Here is a 24,042-nt window from a genome sequence, read left to right on the forward strand (position 1 = left end):
GTGGGAGCGGAGTGGGAGGGGCCGCCGTTCGGTGCCGAGTTTAGCGCTCTGCAACATGATCCGCGCGCACCACGGGGAGGCCGGGCTCTGCGGCGCTGCGTCCTGCCATTCCCACGGAAGCGCGCGGAGAGACCGGATCGAGCCGTCGCGGGATGACGAAGAAAGGAGGTGGACCATCTACATGTGACGGCAGGCTCACACGAACCCACCTCAGCATCAGCAGCGACTGACAAAAGCGAAAGGCAAACCCGGAGATGAGTCTGACGGGAGGTACTGCCGGTGCTCATCGCGGTCTGCGTCAAACCTCTCGCTCCCTCGGAAGATAATGCCCTCGGATTCTCCTCAGAGGACTTTTGGGGGTTTGTTCTGTACTTGCTGCGTTGGTCCATGTCAGCGCCTCGGGGTAAACATCCAACGGGCACGGTGATGGTCCCCGCTTCTCCTGCCTCACAGCCGCCCTCAGCATCTGCATTGTAAGGGGAAACTCGTCCTGTGGGAGTGGGCTTGTGAAGCAATTATGCACTAATACAAACAACCTCTTTTCTTGTTGTTACATTTTTAAAAAAAGACAAAAAAGGAAAGAGCAGATTGGAGCCATAATTGGATTACTGGGTGTCGTTGTTTCGCCGTCATGAACTCTCTGTTTTACTCCGACCGGCCGCCCGGCCCGGGCTGCAGCGCCCCGGGCGGGTCGGGCGCGGTGACCAGCGCCCTGCGTAACGACCTGGGCTCCAACATCCACGTGCTGAAGACCCTCAACCTGCGGTTCCGCTGCTTCCTCGCCAAGGTGCACGAACTCGAAAGGAGAAACAAACTGCTGGAGAGCCAGCTGCAGCAGGCTCTGCTCAGAACGCACTACCGACACCTGTACGCCCGCGAGGTCGCCGTGCAGACGGACGGCGCCGACGCGCGTATGCCGGGAACCATCTGGAGTTTCACCCACGTCAGGAGGCAAGGGGAGCGCTTCGAGACCCTGCGCGCCCCCGGGGTGACGTGGTCGCACCCGGACGGAGTTGGGGTCCAAATCGACACCATCACGCCAGAACTGAGGGCTCTGTATAACGTGCTGGCCAAAGTCAAGCGGGAGAGGGACGAGTACAGGAAAAGGTGAGTAAAGTAGTTAAAGCTTCGTCCACAAAGCTGGATGTGTTGTAATTTACTTCACTGTACAAAGCGAGGAATTAAAGGTCTTTAAAGAATGTTGCTGGAGGCCCCTGTTCTTGACCGGGCCCCCTTATCAGCACTTTCCTTATAAGAATGGAAGTGAACATATGTTCACAATATAGACTAACACGAGTGTGCATGAAGCCTGTGCGAGTTTTACAGCAGGAATAGTCAAGTAATCTGTTTGCACGCCCACGTTATAGTCCACACTGGAATCACCCCGACAAGAGTGCAAGGGTTGAATTAACATTAAATCAAGACCCACAATCAATATGGCTCGGAAAGATAGGCTTGTTTATTATTAGAACCTGGAAAGATACATTGACCGACTAAGAATTAATCTGCATCTATTTTGATAATCAATGTTATTTTCAAAACAAAAATGTGACCATTTGCTGCTTTTACTGTTCAAGTATCCCTGTGTTGATGGTCCCAGAGCTGAAGCAAAGCCAGGATGGGCATTTCCTTTTTTTTTTTTTTTTTACAGATTATGCCATTTTAGAAACAAAACAATAAATCATCTGTTTATTAGGCGACAGGATCAAGTTGGTTCCGAGATTTTAGCCGTTTTCATCCAAGAATCCAGATGTGAGTTCTTACTTCTTAGTGGGACATTTTGGGTGTGGTTCTCCAGTGTCACCAGACTCTCATCTGACAGCATAGTGGGCAGATGACAGACATCAGAGTGATGAAGTTACATTTCAGGTAGTATCTCACATCAAGGGTGTCAGAGGTGAGCTCAGCATTTCACAAAGATGTTTTTATTGTGAACTGAACTCATCCTGTTTCTCAGTCTTCTGAGGAAATTCCTTTGCGCGGCTCATTCTCCGCCAATTGTTCTTTTTATCACATTCATTTTCCTTGAGGGCTCACTGTGCAGCCCCGGCTGACCCCCGTCACTGCCGGCCTGCTTGGCTTGGCAACGAGGGAGGGGGGGAAGAGGGGGGAAGAGGGGGAGGGCATTCCAAGCAACCGCTTGCCTCTGTTTGCTGCCATGATTCAAGCTGAGAGGCATTTTAACAGGCCTCCGTCTGCCCGGTGAGGTCGGCGATGACGAAGGCCGACTTCCCTGCGAACACACTGACTCAGTGGCACAGAATGTGTGAGCTCTCCCACTCCTCTGAGCTGGATATCCTGTCCAGTCATTCTCTGTATCGCCGGCCGCCCTTTTTTAGTGCGTTCCTGCTTGAGAAGACGGACGACGGCGTCCGGGACGCCGGCCAAATTACAAACTGATGCAATATTTGGAATCTCCTTTTAGGAAAGCTGCCGACTGTATAAGTTATTGAAACAGCCATCTCAGTTTATGCTTCATTTTGTTTTTTGCTAGCAAAATACAAAAAAGCTACAGCACTTTGCACATTGACCCTTGAAACCTGCATCGTGCCTCCAAATAGTGGCTGTCGCGTTGAGTTCTTTTCATTGGCGTCGGTATTTTGGGTGATATTTGTGATTACATTTATCTATAACAACCCTCAAAAGTACTAAGATGTCAAACATGCTTTTTATATTCATTTTAGGTCCTGAGAAGTGAGGAACAAGAGACATTTTAGCCTCTTTATTTGGGCCAGAAATAATGCTAATCAATCACTTTCCCTTCCTCTCACGTTCTCGGCCCTTTGCTTAATAATTGCAGAGCTCACCTCCCAGTTCTTTTTTCTCCCAGTCTAAATCTTTGTTTACTACAGTCACGTTTAAGCATCCAATCCCCGAGCCCCGTCCCGCCAATGCCTTTTCTGCTCTGTGCTCTTTGTGTTCGGGCCATTCCTTCGCCCTTCACTCCACCCCTCTACAGCCCCTCCACCCATTCGCTCCTCTCTGCTTCAGACTGCTTTGTGAGGCATCCTGGATCCCGACGGGGCCCAACCCCCCCTGCTCCCACACTGCCCCGGTGATTTATTAAAGCTTGCCCAGTGTGGACACACACCAGGAGATGAATGTCTAGCTGGTTCATATCTGAATTGGTCACTTGTATTCATACCACAATGTCAAGTCAAGTCAAGTCATTTTATTTTGTATAGCCCAGAATCGCAAATTACAAATTTGCCTCAGAGGGCTTTACAGTCTGTACACATACGACATCCTCTGCCCCGAAACCCACCATCGGCACAGGAAAAACTCCCCAATGCACTCAGACATGAATAGCTTTAAAAAAATAATACAAATTTACTAATAATACAATGTTGTTAACCTTCCTTACAAGCGTCCGATCAACATATTGTCTCACTTAAGAGTGTATCAACTTTTATTAACCTCAGAGAGAAGTTGCAAGCAAAAAAGGTTTTGCGTGATTTCCATTAATGTATTTTCTCAAATGTCTAGAAGTAATAGCAGTTTTTATCAGAAATTCTTCAAAAAACCTTCATTGAGCCAAATAATAGTTCCTTATCTGATGCCCTCTATTATACAACCTTCCTTTTTTGACAGAGGACGGTCTTGTTGTTTCACAGCTACTGGATGTAGTGCAACACTGGATCAGCAATTTAGTTTTTTCAAACATTCTTAACTAATTTATCAAATTTTCACACATATCACATTTGAACGTGTGCTTGACCACAAACACATGCGCACACTCTGTCTTTCACACGCAAGCATACGGCACACATACAAACCCTTGTCCAAGCATGGAGCGCATAAATCGGACAGGCGGCTTAAATGAGTTTCCACTCAGTGTCTGGACCTCGGGGTCACATATCTCTCACACAAGTGACAGAGCAAATGAAAACAGGTACAGTCGATTCCAGTGTCGCCGCCCACCCTGTTTTTATCCCTCTGTTTTGCATCACTGTGAAATGTATCACTGGTGGGTTACTGAGTCTCTAACCGCCAACCATTACCACCAACACGCGATTGTGCTTAAAATGCCATGAAAAACAGGAGCGGACACTGACAAACATAGTCGACGGTGAACAACAAATATGTCAAGTAAGATAGAAACTGTGTTTTACCTGTGACAGCTGTCCACATTTGTTTAGTATTTACATGTTATACTGTTGGTGCAGAAGTGTTGCAGCTGTATCTGTCACACAGATAAGTGCACAGAATAAGTCCATGCATTTTGCATTTAACAATTTGAAAGAGCTGCACCTTTAAAGATATCGGTAGTTATTTGCTTATTCCAAAGAACACACACCCAATTGACTAGTTTACATTTCTGGGGAACAGAGATGCTGGCAGTCAGCCATGCACATGAGGATTGCACAGAGAAAAAGAGGGACACAGAGAGCGGATTGATTTACATTATTATAACATTTTTAAGGTGCAATGCAGCATTTAGACTCAGACTGTAGTGCCACAAACACTGCCTCAGTTGAGTCTTCAACCAGACTTCGGTGCTGTGGCCTTTCCTGATTGGTTCTTTACTCCATCAGTGAATGGAGGCCAAACAACTGTCCTGCTAGATCACAATGTGGGCGTAAGGGACGTATAGACAAAAGTCTCTGGTCCTCCCGGGCATGTTCTTCTCGTATGAATAATTCACTACAGCTGAATTTAGCCGATCAATACAATAAGGATTCACCAAAGGCGTTTTTCTGAGGCTTTAATCTTTCTTCCGGTGAGAGCAGTGAAAGGCAGAGTTGACGGTGTCTTCTGAACAAAGCGGACTTTGATTCCAAAGCTGGAGGTTGCATTGTCTTTCCTCAAGATATCCCACTTTCCCCCGCAAAGACCTGAGGCGCCGCGCCGATGAGCTCTTCAGCCTCTATGACTGTCCGGTGGTGACCTGCCCCGCCAATAAACCAGGCCGCCTATTCAGGAGAGGGATTTTCTCTAAGCCGTCACCTAGCACAGAAGCTCCAAACCTACAGCCGGCACTGCGCCGTATCCTGGCACGCAGCCGCCTCACTGAACTGGGCCTCTCGAAGCGGGAGACTCCCTGCTGCCGGGATGCAGAGACAGAGAGAGACAGAGAGAGACAGAGAGAGACAGAGAGAGAGAGAGAGAGAGAGAGAGAGAGAGAGAGAGGTCAGTTGACTAAGAACATTGGGCTTGAGATTACAGCCTATATCGTTTCTCTCTTTCTCCCACTTCCTGTCTGTGTGGTGCGCTGTGCACAAGAAGTAACTATTCATTTTGTAGATATCCTCATGTTTGAAGTGGCAACATTCTTCTTCGTCAGCGCCACAGACCTCCCATGTTACACCATTATTTCCTCTTGATGGTCATTTTGAGTGAATCCCAAACTAACTCGCCTGCTGTTGTAAAGAGCGGTGGTTACCAACGTTGCGGAGTAGGAAGGGTCAAGGTGTGGCTGGATGAATCTGAGTGATCCAGAGGTGATTAATGAGTTAGGAGCAAAAGAAAATCAGATTTCTGCAACAGAAAGTGCGCATTACTTTTTTGGCTTTTCTGACATCTTTTTTTTGTTTCTAGTAAATTTGTTTAGTGGCCTTCTGTGTCAGTAAATGGTTGAGGATTATTGTCATTTCAAATTTCTACATGTTTTTAAGGTTTCACTCTCAGAAAACCATAATATCTGGGTGAAGGATGGTTTTCCCCTCTGCTTCGCTGTGCCGTGGCTCCCTCTTTACTCGTGTCTGGAGCGGCTGTGCCGTGCAGCTGTGGTTGATTATTCATGGGTATCGATACGGCCGGGGGCCGTGGCGTGTTGCCATATTTAAAAGGCTGGAATGCACCTGTCTTTTGTCAGCACCGACCGCGGGAGGACGAGTGTTCTGTACTGTGTGGTTGGGGGACCGTATTGGAATTAGGAGCAAAGTAAGAGATGTAGAGTGCGATCGGTCAAATACATCCCAAATAAAAGTCCAGAATTGTCAAACCTAATCCATATTTACACCTCCTATAATTCAACCATCCTGTTCAGCACTGCTCAGTTTAAATAGCTTTTGCGCCTTTTCTCGAGATGTGCTGACACAGCACCTTGACATAATAACCGTTGCTGTTTTGCCAGGCACCTTGAAAACACACATTGAGCGATATGGCAATATCATAAATATGCCAGATACATAGATTGTTTGCGAGTGTCTTGACGTGGTCTTAAATCCACTGTTCTTGTTTACTTGATCTCAAGGTAGACCAGATGTGTCTCTCCCTCCTTGGAAATCCTAACGTAGTGAGAGTACTTTAACCTCCTAGGGCAGCGCTCTCATTACGTCTCTTGCAGAAGCAAAAGCTTTTTTAATATTAAAGGTATAATCTGTGAAGCTATGCGTAAACAAAGTAACTTACCGGAAGCAGAAGTATTAACAGATACTTTTGAACACAAACCACAATGCTTATATTTCATTCATGTGAAAAAAGTGATGTAATTTATATTGGTACACATTGACATATTTGCATTTTTAAAATGATCTGTGTTACACATACTTCTTTACTGCTCTTACTAATAGCTCATTTTACCCATCTACACGTCCTACAAAGCTTTGATGCTTCTCTTCATTTAACCAGAAATATAAGAAGTATTGTACATTAAGGGTTAGTTGCTATAGCCAGGTTGGCTCATAAACAAATTATTCCCTCTCCTTCATCTCGCAGCACACTTCCCCAGAGCCTGTTGTTGTTTTCAGAAGTCTTGTATTCTTCAACCCACAACTTGAATATATTCTGTTAACAATTCAGGAGGAAAAGTGTGCACAATCCGTAAATCCGGGTTGTAACCAAGCTGGATGAGATCCATATTGTGAAACACCTTAAATAAAGGCCTTATAAACAACAAAATAGTCACTCTAAACCTGGGGGGGTGTTATTAAACTGGATTTAGCCCTCACGCCATTTCAGGTCGCCGTACGAGATACTGACCTCTTCAACACCTCAACACCTCCCTGGAGACATGCCACGTGCCAGCCTGCTTCAAGGCCTCCACCATCATCCCTGTTCCCAAGAAGCCCAGGATCACAGGACTCAATGACTACAGGCCCGTCGCCCTGACCTCTGTAGTCATGAAGTCTTTTGAACGGCTCGTCCTGACCCACCTGAAGTCCCTCACCGACCCCCTCCTAGACCCCCTGCAGTTCTCCCCTACAGAGCCAACAGGTCTGTGGACGATGCTGTCAACATGGCCCTCCACTACATCCTCCAGCATCTGGACTCCCCAGGAACCTACGCCAGGATCCTGTTTGTGGACTTCAGCTCTGCCTTCAACACCATCATCCCGTCTCTGCTGCAGGACAAACTCTCCCAGCTGCACGTGCCCGACTCCACCTGCAAGTGGATGACTGACTTCCTGTCTGACAGGAAGCAGCACGTGAAGCTGGAGAAACATGTCTCAGCCTCTCGGACCATCAGCACCGGTTCCCCCCGAGGCTGCGTTCTTTCCCCTCTGCTCTTCTCCCTGTACACCAACAGCTGCACCTCCAGTCACCAGTCCGTCAAGCTCCTGAAGTTTGCGGATGACACCACCCTCATTGGACTAATCTCTGGTGGGGACGAGTCCGCCTACAGGTGGGAGTCTGACTATCTGGTGTCGTGGTGCAGTCAGAACAACCTGGAGCTCAACGCTCTAAAGACAGTGGAGATGGCTGTGGATTTCTGGCGGAACAGAGCCCCACCCTCCCCCATCACTCCACCGTTAAGAACTGATGTGTGACTCCACCGTCACTATTGTGGACTCCTTCCGTTTCCTGGGCTCCATCAGCACCCAGGACCTCAGGCTCAGCAGAGGTTGTTCTTCCTGAGGCAGCTGAAGAAATTCAACCTGCCAAAGACGATGATGGTCCACTTCTGCACGGCCATCATGGAGTCCATCCTCTGCTCCTCCATCACCGTCTGGTACGCTGCAGCCACAGCCAAGGACAAGGGCAGGCTGCACTTTGTCGTCACTCGTCACTTTGTTACTTGTTTGCAAGTGCACTTTATGCTTAATATTTTTTAACTTTGTTAATATTTTAAATTTTTAACTCTAACTTTATTATCTTGTTTTATACTAACCCATAGCCTTATTCTACTAACTCATTGCATTAGCATTTCATTTTACTTTATTCTATTACGTGCACTGCTGTCTTGTTGTCTATTGTCTGTTTTGTGTCTACTGTCACGCACCAACCGCCAAGATAAATTCCTTGTATGTCTGACATATTTTGGCAATAAATGTTTCCTGATTCCTGATTCCTGATTCCTGAGATCAGTTGAAAAACAATTGTGGTCCAGAAATCAGATTTCCTCTGAATAGAGCGGTTGCAGTCTGTACAGTCCCTGCTGGGGTTCATCCTACAGGTGTGTGTACCTGGAGGTACAAAAGACAACAGACATTTGACTAGTGGCGATGTCTCATGGCTCCATTATGCCTCGCATACTGAACACACCCTGAGTGGTGAGAATCTGTGCCAGAAGTGAACATCTTCATCCCCTTTTCTTCTTCAATGTCGGTGCAGCCCCACCCTGACATGGCCCTGGCATGCCGGCCGTTGTTTGCACTTACAGGGAATCTCACAAATCCATGTCATTATTTGTCAACCAGAACAACAAACTCAAAGCATCTTGCACCGTAGGTCTGTTAAGCCGGCTGTTTAGTGGAGTCTTATGTCCTTACTGTTTATGTGCAGTTAAATGTCTTACGCTTGTGCTGTATGTTGCGTCAACAGCCGGCGGCTCAGGGCTGCTATCATGGCACTACGGCGCGGAATGCAATGAATGAAATCAATGGGAGAAAGCTACCTACGCAACAGCACAGCAGTGTGCTTTGTAGGACGTGGGGTGGGGTCGGTTTGCGGTGAATACTGCGGGGAAAGCTGGTTTTCTGTCACAACACTTTGGCACCGCCCCACCCGGTGGGCCGCCGCAGACGCCATTAATATACAATGACTCAATTCCTGTTCCTACGTGTGACACAGTTTTTCCTTGATTGGAAAAATCCATAATAAATTGAACGACAAAATTGTTATTGGATCTCACTTTCCTCGTGTCAGTCATTGTTAGTTGGTAATAAACTATCGTTTGACTTGTTCTAACAGAAAAGACATTTAACTGTCATCTATCACAAGCCTCAAGAAACCATTACGCTTGGCTGGTTTCCAGAGACAGCCAACACCTTTGCATGTCCAAACAAAGATTCAAACAGTAATCATTGCCATTATAAACACTTTCATAGGTTGCCGTGAAGGTAATTACCCTATAAGGTTACACTTATTTATTCCTGTTCGACTGGTTGTTTTACATGTGAACTATGTGTTTGTCTCCCATCTGAAGGATTTACAGTGATCCATATACCAACACCCCTCAGGCCAGCGGGCAGGGGGCTGGCAAAGGCTTTGGGGCTTAAGCTATTAGCTAATGCAGGGGTACAGGGATAGACAAGTCAAGCTCACACACATGTTTTTAGAAAAAGTCAGTTTAGCAATGCTGCGGTGTAAGTACGGAGGATTAGACATGCAACAACATTGGCACCCAATTATCTCAATCAGTCCATCAGTTTTAACGATGTTGCACCAAACCCTCTATTCAAGGTGGATGCTTTGATCAGTGTCAAAAAGAGTTTACAGTTATAGTCTCATATTGTTCCATGAGCACGTCAGGAACATGTTTGGTGTCCGGGCCCTTTTTTTTAATGTTGTGTTGCATCGAGTCGATGTTTTACAGTTTCTTCTCTCTGAACTTGCTTCTCAGATCTCCTGCAGCGTTGAAATGTTGCTCCATCTTGTGAGGGTTTACAATGGATTACCAACCTTAGGTTGTTTGTCCGTAAATGATGCATGAAAATACCCTGACACAAATGGAGCATAGAAACCTCACCGCAGAGTGCACAAAAACATACTGCTGTTGCAAGAAGTTTAATTGAGAGACAGAAGTCTGGTTTAAGATGGAGAACATTCATCAAACTTGCGGATTACATTTCCCAGTGCAACCAACCTTTAATCCTCAGTGTTAATGCTATTTCATCCAATCTGTTCCAAACCTGCGTAATGAGACTACAAACTGAAACTTCCAGTGTGCTGGAAAATGTACTATTTGTCCAAAAGTAATGAGATGCTGCACTTTGTTGGCCTTAAAACATTTAACATATTCATTAAAATAATTTGAAGATAACATAATACCCAATACTTGTTATGAGTTATTTTTACCTCAAGATACTTCTTTTATTTGTCAAACAAGTTTGTTAGATGAAACAACTTGATAAGTGTTATTCTGTGAGATGTCATTGCCCGTGTCATTGTACACAAAAGGCAAACATTAGAACATTCCACATATTATACACACAATTAAGTTATACTAAAAGTATTATATCATGTTAGGAAATATGTATGAATTGATATGGGCCAGCAGTGTCGGACCCACAAGTTGAATGACCTCGATGAATTTTCCTCCCTGGCTTAAATCAAAGCTGCGTGTTTCCTCCCTGAAGGAACTGAAGAAGAGGGAAAGACCCTCGGTGTGAGATGTCTCTGACAGCTCTCAAAGCCTTTAGATAAAGGCGAGACTTTGCAAACGATAAAGAGAGATGGGAGGGAAAGACCAGTTATCTATTGCATGCTCACATTTCGCAACCAGATGTTTTTGAAGTTAATCGCCTTTTATTGCGAAAGACATTGGACACCAAAATGTGAGGAAGAGGAATGTAGCATCCATTGGGAATTACAGTTTTAACAGCCAATTATTTCAGAAGAACATTTCCATGTACTTCCTGTGACACAACAAGGTTGTCTTTTTATTTAATTGAAAATATGCACTGGTTGGCATAAATGTGGTAATTAATGTGTTAACCACACCAGGTAACACATTTTGTTTTCTCTGATTCTTTGTGTCATGACAAGAAAAAACAATTGCTGATATTCAACAAATTAAGTTCTGCTGTACTTTGTGTTTAGTAAGCTATGTGAGCATGCTAATATAATGACACAAGGTGATAAACAGTATACCTGCAAAACTAGTGGACATATTAGCACAGCGACATTAGCATGTAGCTCAAAGCGCAGCTGCACAGAGCTGCCGGCGTGTAAAAATGTCAGTTAAATCCACTTTTATTGTCATACATGTGCACAATGCAGCACTCAGTGAACCCAACATGGTATTAGAAGCAGTTGGCGACTATAGTGAACCTGGGGAATTAGTTTGGGGTTCCTGTGCTTGCTGAAGGGCGCCTCGGCAGTGTCCAGATGACACACTGCGCTACTTATGCGAGCCTCCAGTTTGCTCTTGTTTGTGCTGCTGTTAGACATGTAACATACACCTGGTTCATGTTATCATGATAAATCCACGTAAGTTGCAAGTGGGATATTCTCAGCTGTAAAACATCGTAGCCATTCCTATGCAGTAATCCGTGATTTTACAACAAATGTAAAAAGTCTGTCCTCTAATAATATTTCGAGGAGTCAATCAAACAATGACAAATACTGTCCCCTGTATTAGCTACGAGCTAAATGCACTCGCTCCCGGAGGACCCGTGATAATGGCAGCTTAGGAAAACGTGTGCGGTCTCTTAGCAACGCCGACATTCCTCCCGCTCGGCCCGCTGGTGTCTGTGTCCTGTCTGGGTTAACGGGGCTATATTTAAGTCTGGCCTGCAGAACATAAAGCAGCGGGAATCAACCGTCCGTGAGCGATGATATCTCTGTGCACAGTTCACAACGATTTAGCGAGTTAGGGATGAATCTGCACTCACTTCCGATGGCCCGGTCATAAGATGGCTTTAGAAAATTAAGTGGTAGAGTACAAATGTGTTTGTCTCTGTGTGTGTGTGTGTGTGTGTGTTTGTGTTGTCGATATGGTTTGAGGTCGGGGAAGGAGGTGGAGCAGGGAAATGAAATGAGCTTTGACTTTGGTGCTTTGTCCCATCAGCAGAGACCCCTGAGCACCCGGACAGCTCCTGAGCTGCTTTGCCGGGCCGGATCCATATCGGATTGCTGAATCATTACCACGCCACACATGTGTCTCTGTGTAGTCTCGGGAGGCTCTAGTTTACGGAGCATCATGACGTTCAATCAATGACCTACTATAGTCCTACCTCCCCCCCGTTTCACATCTCTGTGCCACAAATGCCTCTTCCCAACACGCTCCTCCCTTTCGCCCAAGATTATAGGAAGAATCTGCCCTAAATGTAAAATATGGCACTAGCTTGTCCGTTTTATAATTGCAAATAAATCGCGGGGAACGCTGTTGTCACATTGAAGACCTCATATAGGCACCTGTAGGGATCCTTGGGAGGAATTGCTTCTGGACTCCTGTGATTTGTCAAAGCTGTCAAATGCATCATTCCATAGGAGCAGCTGAGCTGGATGGTTGTTTGACCTGTCAGATGTATTGACCCTTCAATCGGTTATCACATGGCACTTCCTGTTTCACTATTGCCTGCCCTCATTAGAGTGAATTGTAGTTATTCAAATTCCTTCATAGTGTTTGTACTTACATTAGATTTTATAGTTTGCTTCAGAAAAGGCACATTACAATTAGTATCAACTAAAAAATAACAAATGAAGGCTGTATTGATAAAGCATTATTATTATTATTATTAGCATTATTGTTGTTATAGAACACTTTATGGGAAGAACAATGGGCATTAGTTTTATGAGTACTCAATATTGCTGTTAGTTGACTATTTAAATTTAAATTAAAAAATTAATATTGTAATATTGTAATGCTAACACTATATTTAGTTATTTTCAATAACCAATTACTGGCTTCACAAGCCCATACACCTTTTAATAGCTAGACTTAAGTTACACAACAAAAACTAATTTATGAATAAAAAATACATGACTTTGAAACCTTTTATAAAACTAGTGCAATGACAAACTCCCACATCTGAAATGTACCCTATTTAATTAGAAAGGGTGTAATAACATCTGTTATGATACATAATTAATCTACTCTAATCAAAATGGAACAATTTTCGCTTGTAATTTGGTTGAGAAGTTCTACTGGGTGAATGTCACTCTCCTTAGTTTGTACAGGGTGTTGTCGGATTCAAACTTTAACTTGTAATGAGCAACAGAGGCTTTGTGGAATGATACATAACCGCACCTTAAAGTGTTCCCTGTGCTCCTCTTGGTATTTACTGCCTGTTGCATAACTGATCCATCAAAACGTATCAAACACATTAGAGCATGAAGTTTTCCTCCTACACTGATGAAAAAAAAATCATCCAGGCAGCTCGCGTGCAAACTCTCCCGACATACCGCACGAGGCAGGGAGTGTTTGTTGGCAGGCGCTGCAGGAATGCTTCTGACAAAGAATCAAGAAATGTTTGATGGGAGACACTTTATGGTTTTCCTGCAGTGATGCACTACAGTTTTATCTTAAATCTTAATGAATTAGAACTCTCTAGTTATTCTCTCTCTTCATTTAGTTCATTTGAACCCTGCTACATAGCGTGTGGCCCACTGATGACAAGTCTTCAACTCTTAAATCTGCAGCGTTACAAACTGAGTGTCTGTGGCAGCTCTCCCAGGAAAAAACACAAACGGTGCACATTGTTTGTTTCTCTGGAAGTCTGAATCCAGATACACATCCCTCTTATCGCCATAGCAACCACCAACGTAAACGAAACAAATATCATCCAGATTTGATTTTAGACGAAATATCATATGTCCATTACTAGATTGTACTGGAGGAAACATTCTTTAATCTTTCTCTAATAGGACATTTCATTCTTTTTTTTATTGCCAATTAGATTTCATCTTTATTTGGCACAAAAAGATGATATTTAGTCCATTTTAGTCTATTTCTGTATCCCGAAAATGAACTATTCAATCTATTGCATTGATTCATGTTGGCTTAACACAAACACGGTTAGCAACATCACAGAGGACGGAGTTGTCTATGAGTCGACACAGGCTCCAAACCTCCTGCTGTCTTTGTCCTTGTAAGGAGACGCCGGGTTTGTTCGCTTGACTAAGTCACGCCAAAGGTACGGCAAAACCAGAACCACAGTCTCGGCACTCGGGCCGGATTGTCTGGATGCCTGAAAGCAGTCAGTGGTTTTCCAGTAGACTTGTATGGACTGCTGAATTGTGGCCGTTCCAAATGATGTAGAAGCACTCGCTGCTTAGTTCTGTCAATGACTCCATTACCTTTGACAGACGACATAAACGACCATGACACATTGTTGACACGGGGACTCATTGCTCCGGCAGTCAGTCGATTTAATCACCGCGTCCAGTTATCACCCCGCTGTATTGAGGGAAAGGACGTGGTGGTGGTGGTGTAACGAACCAATTTGCGTCTGCAGAGGATGCGATGCAGATGTGAACCCCGACGACCTTAGCCAGAGTCCTGCGGCAGACGGACTGCGTGTGTGTTGTAGACACGGCGAAGCAGCTCCGCCAGCATTTTTAGAACAAGGCTTCAATCACTGGGCGAGCCGGCACGCCCTGCCAAGGAATACTTCTTCCTAATTAGACAGTGTGCATTCAGCGGGTCCTGAATGGAAACAAGGGCGTGTTTTGTTGAGAAAGTGAATATCTAGAGACGCATGCAGTGATATTTAAGTGATATCAGATATATTTGGCGGAGCCCTCTGCAAAAGGGAAATACAAAATGTACTGTTTTAACATGGCTGACATTGGAAAGATGAGTGATACGTCTCAGGAAAGAAGGGAAGGAAAACTGTGGTGCTAATAATATCCTGCGGCCTATGGGGGGGTCGGGCACTTTATTTTTAGGGATGATCGCTGCATGGCTGTGGGGATGTTTTGCCGGTTGCCAGTCAGTTGGTTCCCCACATTTATCCAGACGGAAATATCTTAACAACTATTGGATTGATTGCCATGACAGCTGGTTCACACATCCATGTCCCTCTTATGAATGTATTAACCAAATGTGACATGTTGACTTCTCTGGTGCTCTTGACATTCGTGCTAATCCTGCACGCTGAAACATTAAACCGATACGGTGAACATTGTAAGCATTAAACCACAATATATTTTTAGAATTGTCATTGTGCTCAAAGCACTACTGGAAAGTATGGCAGAAGACTCAATTAACTAAACCAATAAGATGAGCTGATTTAATGTGACTTAACTGCCAAACTTTAAACTACGATGTGCTTCATAATTCAATCTACTTTATCTTCAAAAAATATTACTTTCAATACTTGCACGCGGGTCGGTAGGACGTACATCCCAACTGTGGAGGTTTTACCCGTCCTGGCACGACTAGATGATTTCATCATTTGCTTTGAATTATCATCTTATACCTCACTCACGTTGTGAGGAAACAAGCAGTTAGCATGAAAGTAGTCGCGGTGCAGAAGAGATACTCCGCCCTTTTGTTGGGTGTGTTAAATCTCTACAGTCACTCACAGGTTGAAAAAACGAGCAATGCCGTGTTTGGATAAGGACGGAACTCTATTCTCTCTGCAGGTTGCAGGCAGTGGGATTCTAAAGACGACTGCACACAGTGGGAAGTCGACAAAAGATTGTAAATAGGGAGGAAAGTGTGTGTGTGTGTGTGTGTGTGTGTGAACCCACGCCGTCTGGCTCCTTTTGTAATCAGAGATGGGAGTATTATACCCACCAAAGTGCGATTAACCTGTCTAGCAGCCCTCGGGCGGGTTCGGGGGGGGGCCGGGCCCGGCAGTGACTGACCCACCTCTGTGCTCTGTGTTGCAGATGGGAGGAGGAGCTGTCCAAGCGAGAGCAGCTGGAGTCCAAGGTGGAATCCATGCAGCAGGTTTGGAAACGGGGGAAAAGAATATAATCCGCTAACATACAGAGCTGTTTGAAGTCTTCCCAAAAACCCTTCACCACACGCAGAGGAGGAGAACAAATAGGACCAGAGGATAGAGCGGATGCATACGTACCGTTTCTGAACTGCAACTACAGCACAAGCATACACACTAGTTATGTTGTTCTTGGTGTTTTATTCTGTGTGCGCTCAGCAGATCTTGATTAAAAAAACTAGATTACAGACCCATTAGAAGGAGTCTGCTGGCCTCGATATAGAATAAAAGATAAAATATCACCATTATGTTTCTGTTCATAGCAGGCAGAGGAAATGAATCTAGAGGCAAAATCCATTTAGAGTGTCACACCTTGAGGCCGTGTCACAAAACACACTCCGCCCCAGCTGGTCCCACTACGTCATCCGGTCGGCATCTTTCCGCCTGTTTTTTGCGCAAAATCGACCAGTCGCCGCATGCGTGTTTGTCTGGCATTCTGGGTCAGCAAAACCCCAGATAGAGAGGTTGAGGGCCGTCCCACGGGGGCCTTAAACATTTCAGTGCACACAGGAAGTGAGTGTGGGAGGGAAGTCTGTTCAGAGATAGTCCATTCTTTGCTACAGTCATTTATTGTCCAGGGCGCAGAGCCAAGGCAGTGTTACCGTGGACAGTCGATAGAGTTAGTCATCCTTTTAATTGTTGAAAAAGTCAGTCCTTTAACTGCTACGCACGTGTTTACTAGTTAAATAGGATGGCCATGTGTTTGGTGGGGAATTATGTGAATACAGGAGTTTACTTAAAACCTCAAGAAAAGCTAGTCTGCTTGAATGAGGAAGGTTAATTGATAATTAGGTTTATGGTGCAAATGTGAATCCAGAGAATGTATTTGATAAAACGGTGGGAGTATAAAGGTTGTGTCTTTTAAGTCTTTTGAATGTAGTAAATGAGTAATTGAACATTAATGGAAGCCTGTAGTTAACGTTACAAGTGAATACACTTATTTCCCGTTTAACTATTCAGCAGTATTTTCTTGTCCATTATTCACCAAAACCTCTGTGTCCGAGGTTCTTATGTTCACTTAACAAACATGCAAGGATTCGAAATGGCCAAATACCAAACACCGTCAGTATCACCAAATGCTTTGCAAGGCTCACATTAGCATTATCTCAATTATGTAAATATAAAAAGGAAAGTAAGCTCTGGCGACAGAACATGAAACGCTAAACATTAACCATTATGGAAATGTAACAGTACAAAGGCTTTATTTTATTAGAAGGGTTTAATCTCAAGGAAAGTCTTTTATCTACCTGAATGCCTCTCATAAATGTTTTATACATTTATTGAGTATGTGAACGTGTCCTTTCACGTTCATTATGTTTAAGCATCCGTGCGTACTTGTTAAGTGTATTATTTTATTTCCTTGTCGTCCCAGAGCGCCCAGGAGTCGACCGAGGTCCAGGACGAGCTGAGCGAGAAGGTAGACAGACTGAAGGCTGAGCTTGTGGTCTTCAAGACTCTGATGGGGGATGTAAGTATCTGCTCAGAGCAGGAGTGACATGTCTGAAAAAGCCTTCACACTCCGCGTACTCACTCGAAGCGATCACGCTAAACGTTCTGACAGAAGTGTTTGCGGGTCGCACAATTGCTTTCCTGCACATTGCTGAGCGTCAGTGAGAGAAAGGCTCTTCATTACAGGTCTAGATAATAAAACTAAGCACACGCCCTTCCTTCCTTATTTGCGAGGAATTGATAATCGCAGAAATCCACCAAGACAAGGATGCATTGAGTAAAGCTCAAATAGCAGCTGCAGAACAAGAGCACTTCCTGTTCTGTATAGCTGTGTATTGTTCTCGGGGAGGTCTGCTCACGAGTGATATACAGTTATAATGTATTGCGGTCGGCCCGGTCACAGCTAGTGCTTGCTCAGGGACAAATGCAGTTGGATGTTGTTGACTTTTTTTTTTGTTGTCACGATCATAGCTCTCTTATCTTTTGACATCTGTGCACTGTAGATGTTTCATGTTATTTTCTGTGCTTGACTCGATCCCTGATGTGCGATCCAGAGACGGGTGAGTGACGTAGAAGTAGTGGTTAACTTAGGTTAGACTGAGTGGTTTGACAATTTTGTGTGATGTGCTCTAGATGTTGTCCCCCTCTTCTCATTGCTCCTATTCTCAAAGCTTTGACTGTGGCAGGAACAACTAACATACATGTGACTTATTTATGTAATTCATATGTGACGCACCAAGTCTTATCCAAACAGAATATTATTGCGGAATTATTAAATTGACAAAATGATAATGCAAACTTTTAATGGTTTTTTTTTAACATGATAAATCTAGTCCTGGCCAAGATAAGTGACAGTCAGTTATAGATTACACATTATATCTCACAAGACATAAAGGCTATATTTATGTTTTTAATTTAAAAACTAATTTGTAATTATTTTACTAAATTGCATGTTAAAAAGGTATCATAAGTTTCAAGATATTTTATGTAAATATGACAAGAACGACACATATTTAAATACCACATATATGAGACCAACTAATCAAATTCACCATTAAAAGTGCAAAACACTACCTTTGTAGAACTGCCAAACAGCATCACAAATGACCATTACATTCAGTCGATGGCACTCTACTTAAGTTATTCACCTGCCACGGTGAATCAACTTCATGTAATGAATGTGCCACAGTGTGAGATGGACTTTGGGCTGCACGTGACGTCTAAAAACTGTCCCTACCCAAGCAGCAAATGTCTGACCTGGACACCAAGATCCAGGAGAAAGCCCGGCGGGTGGACATGGACATCTGCCGGCGGATCGACATCACGGCCAAACTGTGCGACGTGGCTCAGCAACGCAACTCCGAGGACATGTCAAAGATGTTCAGCATCGGCCCGGCCCGGCCGCTCCCAGAGAAGGTGGGTGCCCGTCTGCCGTTTCACTGTTTGACGGTAATCGAAGAAAAAATTACGGAGTTCTTCTGTGAAAGAGAAACAGTCAGCAACTAAATGAAATCAGAGCTGCCAGTGGCCGACCGGCTCGTCGTGTACTCTGTGACCCTTCTAAAAGGTGATGGGATGCATGTCTGCATGCTCGCAGACCCACACACAAACATAATAACACACCGAATACTCACAGGAGTAACGTTAACACATGCACCAGCACACGCACACAGAAAGGTGAAATGCTGAAGTGGCAACTCTTGCTGCACACAAGGTTATCGTATTGCGCCGACGGCGCTGGCTAAGGATCAAGTATAAATCCACCGTGACTCTAGCTGGTGACTTGAAAGTATGCACATGCAGTCTGTCCAGTGCAGATGTTTTAATGGTGGTGGAAACACTGAATTAAATGCATGTTTGGCTCGTTCGGAGAATTTTTCCCTCTGGACCCTCAAGCAAAGGGGTTACGTTATTTTGTGTGTGTGTGTGTGTCTTTCACAGGGGGCTATGGCCTGCTGCAGGAGAAAAGAGCGCAAAGCTGTGTCCGACGAGGAGAGTTCAGAGATGGATGCCGAGCCCAGCCCTCCGGAGGACGACGTCCCCGGTTCGCTCAACATCACAGACGAAATGAAACGCATGCTCAACCAGCTGTAAGCGGCTCTCAGACACGCATACATGCGACGAGGATGCACAAGCACACACACACACACACACACACGAGAATAAGAATAGAATCTGCTTTTATTGGGCCTAAAAGTATTTTGTACCAGTAAGACGTTGTTCTGATGGAATCGCTCTGCGTATTCCTTCACTTCCCTCTAGTGTTTATTCAAAGGGTTGCATACAGGACGCCCATCGGGCAAAACTAAGCAGATTTACATACTACTACTGACTGCTCTGGTTTTTTCTGTAAACTCTTCCTTCCGTCTGTTTGTCGCATCTTCCTCTTTGCTCGTGACCTTTGCCGAATCTGCTGTATGTTACACTACTTCTTCCTCTCCCTCCCTCCTGTCCTCTCCGGTCCCTGTCCTTGTCCCTGCGCAGACATTGCTCAGATAACTCCTTTGTTGCCAGGCGCGAGACGTTTGAAATTGACGACGACTGCGACAGTCTGACGTGGGAGGAAAACGAGGAGACTCTGCTGCTGTGGGAGGACTTTGCAAACTACAACTTACCGTGCGCCGTCCCCGCAGCGGCCGGCGCTGCCGCCGGGCCCTCCGACGGCAACGGGGAAGCCGCCGATCCGGTGAGTCCTGTCTGCGTCTGTGGAGGGTTTTGAAGTCAAGCGAGGCGACGTGCCGATGGATCATCGCGGTGGGTTTTGCTGTGTCAGACGTTCACTCGTGCATTTTGAATAAGACTCCTGCCCGGTCTCTCTAAGGACTCCCAGGATGGAAGTCTTGGCAGCCTCATTGATGAGACAGAGTCCCTCTTCAAGACCAGAGATGAGGAGTACCAGGAGACCATCGGACAGATTGAGGTAGACGACGTGCACTTGCGAGCATAAAGCCGGATTAAAAGCAAAACAAAAAGATAAAAGATTAAAGATAAAAAAGAAAATTTTGAATTTTTCTTTTTTTATGACCGTTTGTGAAATGTGATATCCAACATTGCCGTTTGATTCACCACCAATATATGGTATAATTCTCTTAGTTTCAATTGGTAAAGTATATATTTTTGTATATTAACTGCTAGAAATGTATGGGTTTAATGTGTAGTATGAACTAGGGACAAAGCTCTTGAGTCTAGAACAGTGGTTCTCAACTGGTCTGGCTCCGGGACCCACCATCACCCCTTAATGACAAGCCGCGACCCAAATCTAACATTCTCAACTTCTCAAATTTATTTAATGGAAATATGGTGCTGAGATAGTATGGAGACAGAATACGTATGCAAACACAAAAACAAGTTTAATGAAAAAACAAAACAGCCAGCTTTTAATTCAAATTTTCATTTTCCCAGGCAAAAGCCAGCGACCCATTAAAAACAGGTCCGCGACCCACCAGTTGAGAATCACTGGTCTAGAAAATACTCTATATACAAATAAAATAATGTCAAATACGATTTTGATCTATTTTTCTTCAACATGTTGAATCAATACGGCAATGTTATATTATATTCTATGTCATCATCTCCTCTCCTAGATGGAACTGGCCACAGCAAAGAGCGACATGAACCGACATCTGCACGAGTACATGGAGATGTGCAGCATGAAAAGAGGCCTGGACGTGCAGATGGAGACCTGTCGGAGGATGATTAAAGTCGGCAGGAACTCTCCCTCCGCCAGCTCCGTGGCCAGCAGCGACTCAGGGAACACAGACGAGATCCAGGACGAGGTCTCGGAGAAGGACGCAGAGGCACTGGTCCCCGTTAGCTGATGGCCGCACAGCCGGCCGTTGTCCCACCACTTACCAAACCCCCCCCCTCATCACAGGGGTCACCTAACCTACGTTTGGGCCTGTTTGACCTGTTAAAGTTCTGATGCTCAGGACCTGAACTGGTGCTTCAATACTATTTTTGTGTGTGTTCGCGTCTTTGCGTCACACAAAGAATGGGTGCAAAAAGAGTCCTTGTTCCTCTCTGCTGCCGCGCTGGATCCGTTTCCAGAGCTTCACATCATTTTAGGGCAGAGAGAAATAATATGTAATTGTTTTACACTCGCTGAGAAGTATTTTCTACAAATTCTTACCCAATTAATGTCCTTTTATTCTAAAGGAATTTAAAATAGTACATATTGTGCTCCTCCACATATAATTATTTAAAAAAACGATCATGCATATTTTCACATACCTTTATGTTCAGTTTGAGGAAAAACGTATGTGCACCTGAAGTGGGACATCATTTGGTTTTGCTTGCGGTCCAAATTTAACTGTTGTTTTAAGTGTCTTCTGCCAAGGAGACGAAACAAGGACTGAAGGCAAATGGTGCAACAGTTCTGGTGGTTTCTGAGGGAACTCTGCAGAGTTGCCAAAGGCGGAAGAGGAAAGGAGCACAGCCTTCTGATGCATCGGTGCACTACTGACATTCTATGCAACGAGCTGGCCTTATTCTTGGACTGGCTTTCATCCTTCTTTGTTTCTCTTTGAACCGATACAATTAGCCTTTTCAGCAAAGCAGGTGTTTTCTATGTATCATTTTGAGAACTCGTTTTTGTGTGTGTGTGTGTTTGAGCGTAAAATAATCTCACTGATTTATGGGAACTGACTTATATCTTCATTTGTTACTTTAGCAGTCAACATCTGCCTGATGCTCCTTGCTACTCAAACAAGTAGTGCGTTGTTCCGTTTCTGATGTACTCTACTGAGCAAACCTAGTTCTCATCTACGACAGATTATTTTGCGCTCATCTAAACGTGTGATTTGAAATATCTTAAAATCCTGTATTTTTATGAAAGAAATTCAAAGTGAAGTAATTGAATCCAAACAATGCCCTCCAACGTCTTATGAAAAAAAACAAAAGACGCATTTTGAAAACCTCCATGGATTGTTATGTGTGTGGTTATTATGAGCTGTTATCCTGCTGTCCTGCAAGGGACTCTGTTCCAGATGTGCTGCACATCCTGCTGTGTCTCTTGTGAAGCGGGGCTTAAGGTGTCAGATGGTACATCGAGGGCTGCGGGCATGTGAGCGTTTACCCCCAGAGGCCTTTTAGTTCATATTAAGTCTCCTTGCAACCGACTGAGATGTCTCACAGTTGCGTTCTTCAGCGCTCTCGCTGGGTTAGGGTAGAAAGTGGCCGACGCACGGGGGGCAGAGGGGGGATTTCTATCACCTCTGTGTAAGATAATGTGTGTACGGTTTGCTGGATCAAAGATGAATTAAGTGCTACTTCTATCTTGAAGTTTTATAGAAGCAAAATGTTAATATTCGGGCCTTTTTGTTGTTTCAGCATGTTTGTGTGGAGAAAGAAGCTATGAGTCTTTCTTTTGTATTTTTTTAACTAAATAGCTGCAATGCAGACTGTTTGAGAACCCTAATCATGAATTAATTGTGGCATAAATTGTATTTTTCACTGTTTTGTAATCATTCTATGTTAACCCTAGTGTGTTATTGTCATCATACTCAGTTATTATTTCTGCAGGATTATTAAACTTGATTCAGGCGTTATAGTCACTTGCCGGCCGTGTCAGATCATAAAAAACACTCACAAAAAGGGTGAGAGGCCATTTTATCCTTCACATCATTTTATGTTTGAATCGATGTAAAACCAGCCTGACAGAGACGCTCTTTTACTGGTACCGTTTTGTTTATGAATGGAGCGGCTGTGACATCCAGACGCTCAGTGACACACGGCCTGTAGGCGGCACCACAACACCGTCACGGCCGTCAGCCAGCCAAAGCAGAGTGTACAGTAACGGGACAGAGACGGACATCAATCTATGAATACTACTAACTCTGGTGCTGTTAGTTCACGCCCACCACCACCACCGTGCGTGTTTATTTCGCAGACATTTACTGGATTTTGGAGACATTATATTAATTGTATTTTGGGGCAGGTGAATGACATCCAGCTGGTAACACTGTAGCAACACTCAGAGTGAATGTCGTTCTATTGGAGGATCCTCTACAGACCTTACAGACAAAAGCTGAGCAAAAGAAATGCAGCAGTTCAAATCCAGGGATATACGGTGTGCTGTTATAAGAGACCTTGGTATATTTTTGCTTTAATAAACGGGTTCTTACATGACCAACTTACAGTATGTGTGTAGCGGTGTGTAAACTCTGTCCGGGCGGATGTGAATCTTTCATACTAAAAGGGTTTTATAGCCTTGTTTTTTATCACGGGGGCGATGGGTTTAAATGGTTGCGGTAGCAGTTGTGTCAACATACAGTTTTAGGTGTTCATAGACAAACCGCTTTGCTTGGTTGTTACTTTGTTACTTATGTTACTTAATTCATAAACGTGATGGGGATAAACGGAGCAGCAATACCTGTGGCCATATTATGGTGAAATCCGCTGTATTGGATATTGGGGTTTGTGTTTTATTTGCATCACAGGAAGCTTCCTGTGGGGTTCATTTAAGGTGGATTATCTGTCTGCTTTCATGGAATTACTTTTTCTTTTAGATTTATTATTATTTTTGTTTAAACTTATTGATACAATGTATTCATGTCTGAGGAAGGTTGTTTCCAAGTTATGAATGTAATCGATTGGTATTGGAGGGAAATAAATAAAATGGTGGATTGGATAGAAATCAGTTTATTTTTATTTATATCATCATTGTTTATTATTAAAAACACAAAAGATTTGAAACATTATACTAATCAGAAAATGTTTTTTGTAATAATGTAGATAATGTTCTTATAGATAAAGTTAGATATAAATTACGTGTATTATTAACATGTTGACCAATTTCTGAAATCAATGAAACAGTTTAT

At 44.1% G+C, this 24,042-nt stretch overlaps 1 protein-coding gene across 5 annotated transcripts; it reads left to right on the forward strand.

The window, feature by feature from the left end:
* The first annotated feature begins 5 nt into the window (after nucleotides 1–5).
* Nucleotides 6–23,858, forward strand: iffo2b (intermediate filament family orphan 2b). 5 transcript variants are annotated; one of them, XM_078091871.1, is made up of 9 exons: nucleotides 341–473; nucleotides 569–1,107; nucleotides 15,666–15,726; nucleotides 17,148–17,243; nucleotides 18,467–18,640; nucleotides 19,166–19,314; nucleotides 19,709–19,910; nucleotides 20,046–20,144; nucleotides 20,809–23,858. In XM_078091871.1, exons 2-9 carry the CDS (start codon nucleotides 632–634, stop codon nucleotides 21,040–21,042), a joined length of 1,491 nt encoding a protein of 496 aa, XP_077947997.1. In that variant the 5' UTR covers nucleotides 341–473; nucleotides 569–631; the 3' UTR covers nucleotides 21,043–23,858. The 5 variants fall into 5 exon arrangements, with proteins under 5 accessions (XP_040060222.1, XP_040060225.1, XP_040060224.1 ...); XM_040204288.2 differs by having other exon boundaries at nucleotides 6–1,107; XM_040204291.2 differs by having other exon boundaries at nucleotides 6–1,107; nucleotides 19,739–19,910.
* The last annotated feature ends 184 nt before the right edge of the window (nucleotides 23,859–24,042 follow it).

The sequence above is a fragment of the Gasterosteus aculeatus genome, chromosome 17, assembly GCF_964276395.1.
Source record: "Gasterosteus aculeatus chromosome 17, fGasAcu3.hap1.1, whole genome shotgun sequence".
Taxonomy (NCBI): domain Eukaryota; kingdom Metazoa; phylum Chordata; class Actinopteri; order Perciformes; family Gasterosteidae; genus Gasterosteus; species Gasterosteus aculeatus.

What these genes read in the sequence shown, in the direction of transcription:
- iffo2b (XM_040204288.2), top strand. Translation starts at nt 632, where the DNA reads ATGAACTCTCTGTTTTACTCCGACCGGCCGCCCGGCCCGGGCTGCAGC. An exon ending in TCAAGACTCTGATGGGGGAT is followed by an intron (nt 17,244 to 18,466) that starts GTAAGTATCTGC and finishes TCCCTACCCAAG; the next exon opens with CAGCAAATGTCTGACCTGGA. An exon ending in AGACCATCGGACAGATTGAG is followed by an intron (nt 20,145 to 20,808) that starts GTAGACGACGTG and finishes CTCCTCTCCTAG; the next exon opens with ATGGAACTGGCCACAGCAAA.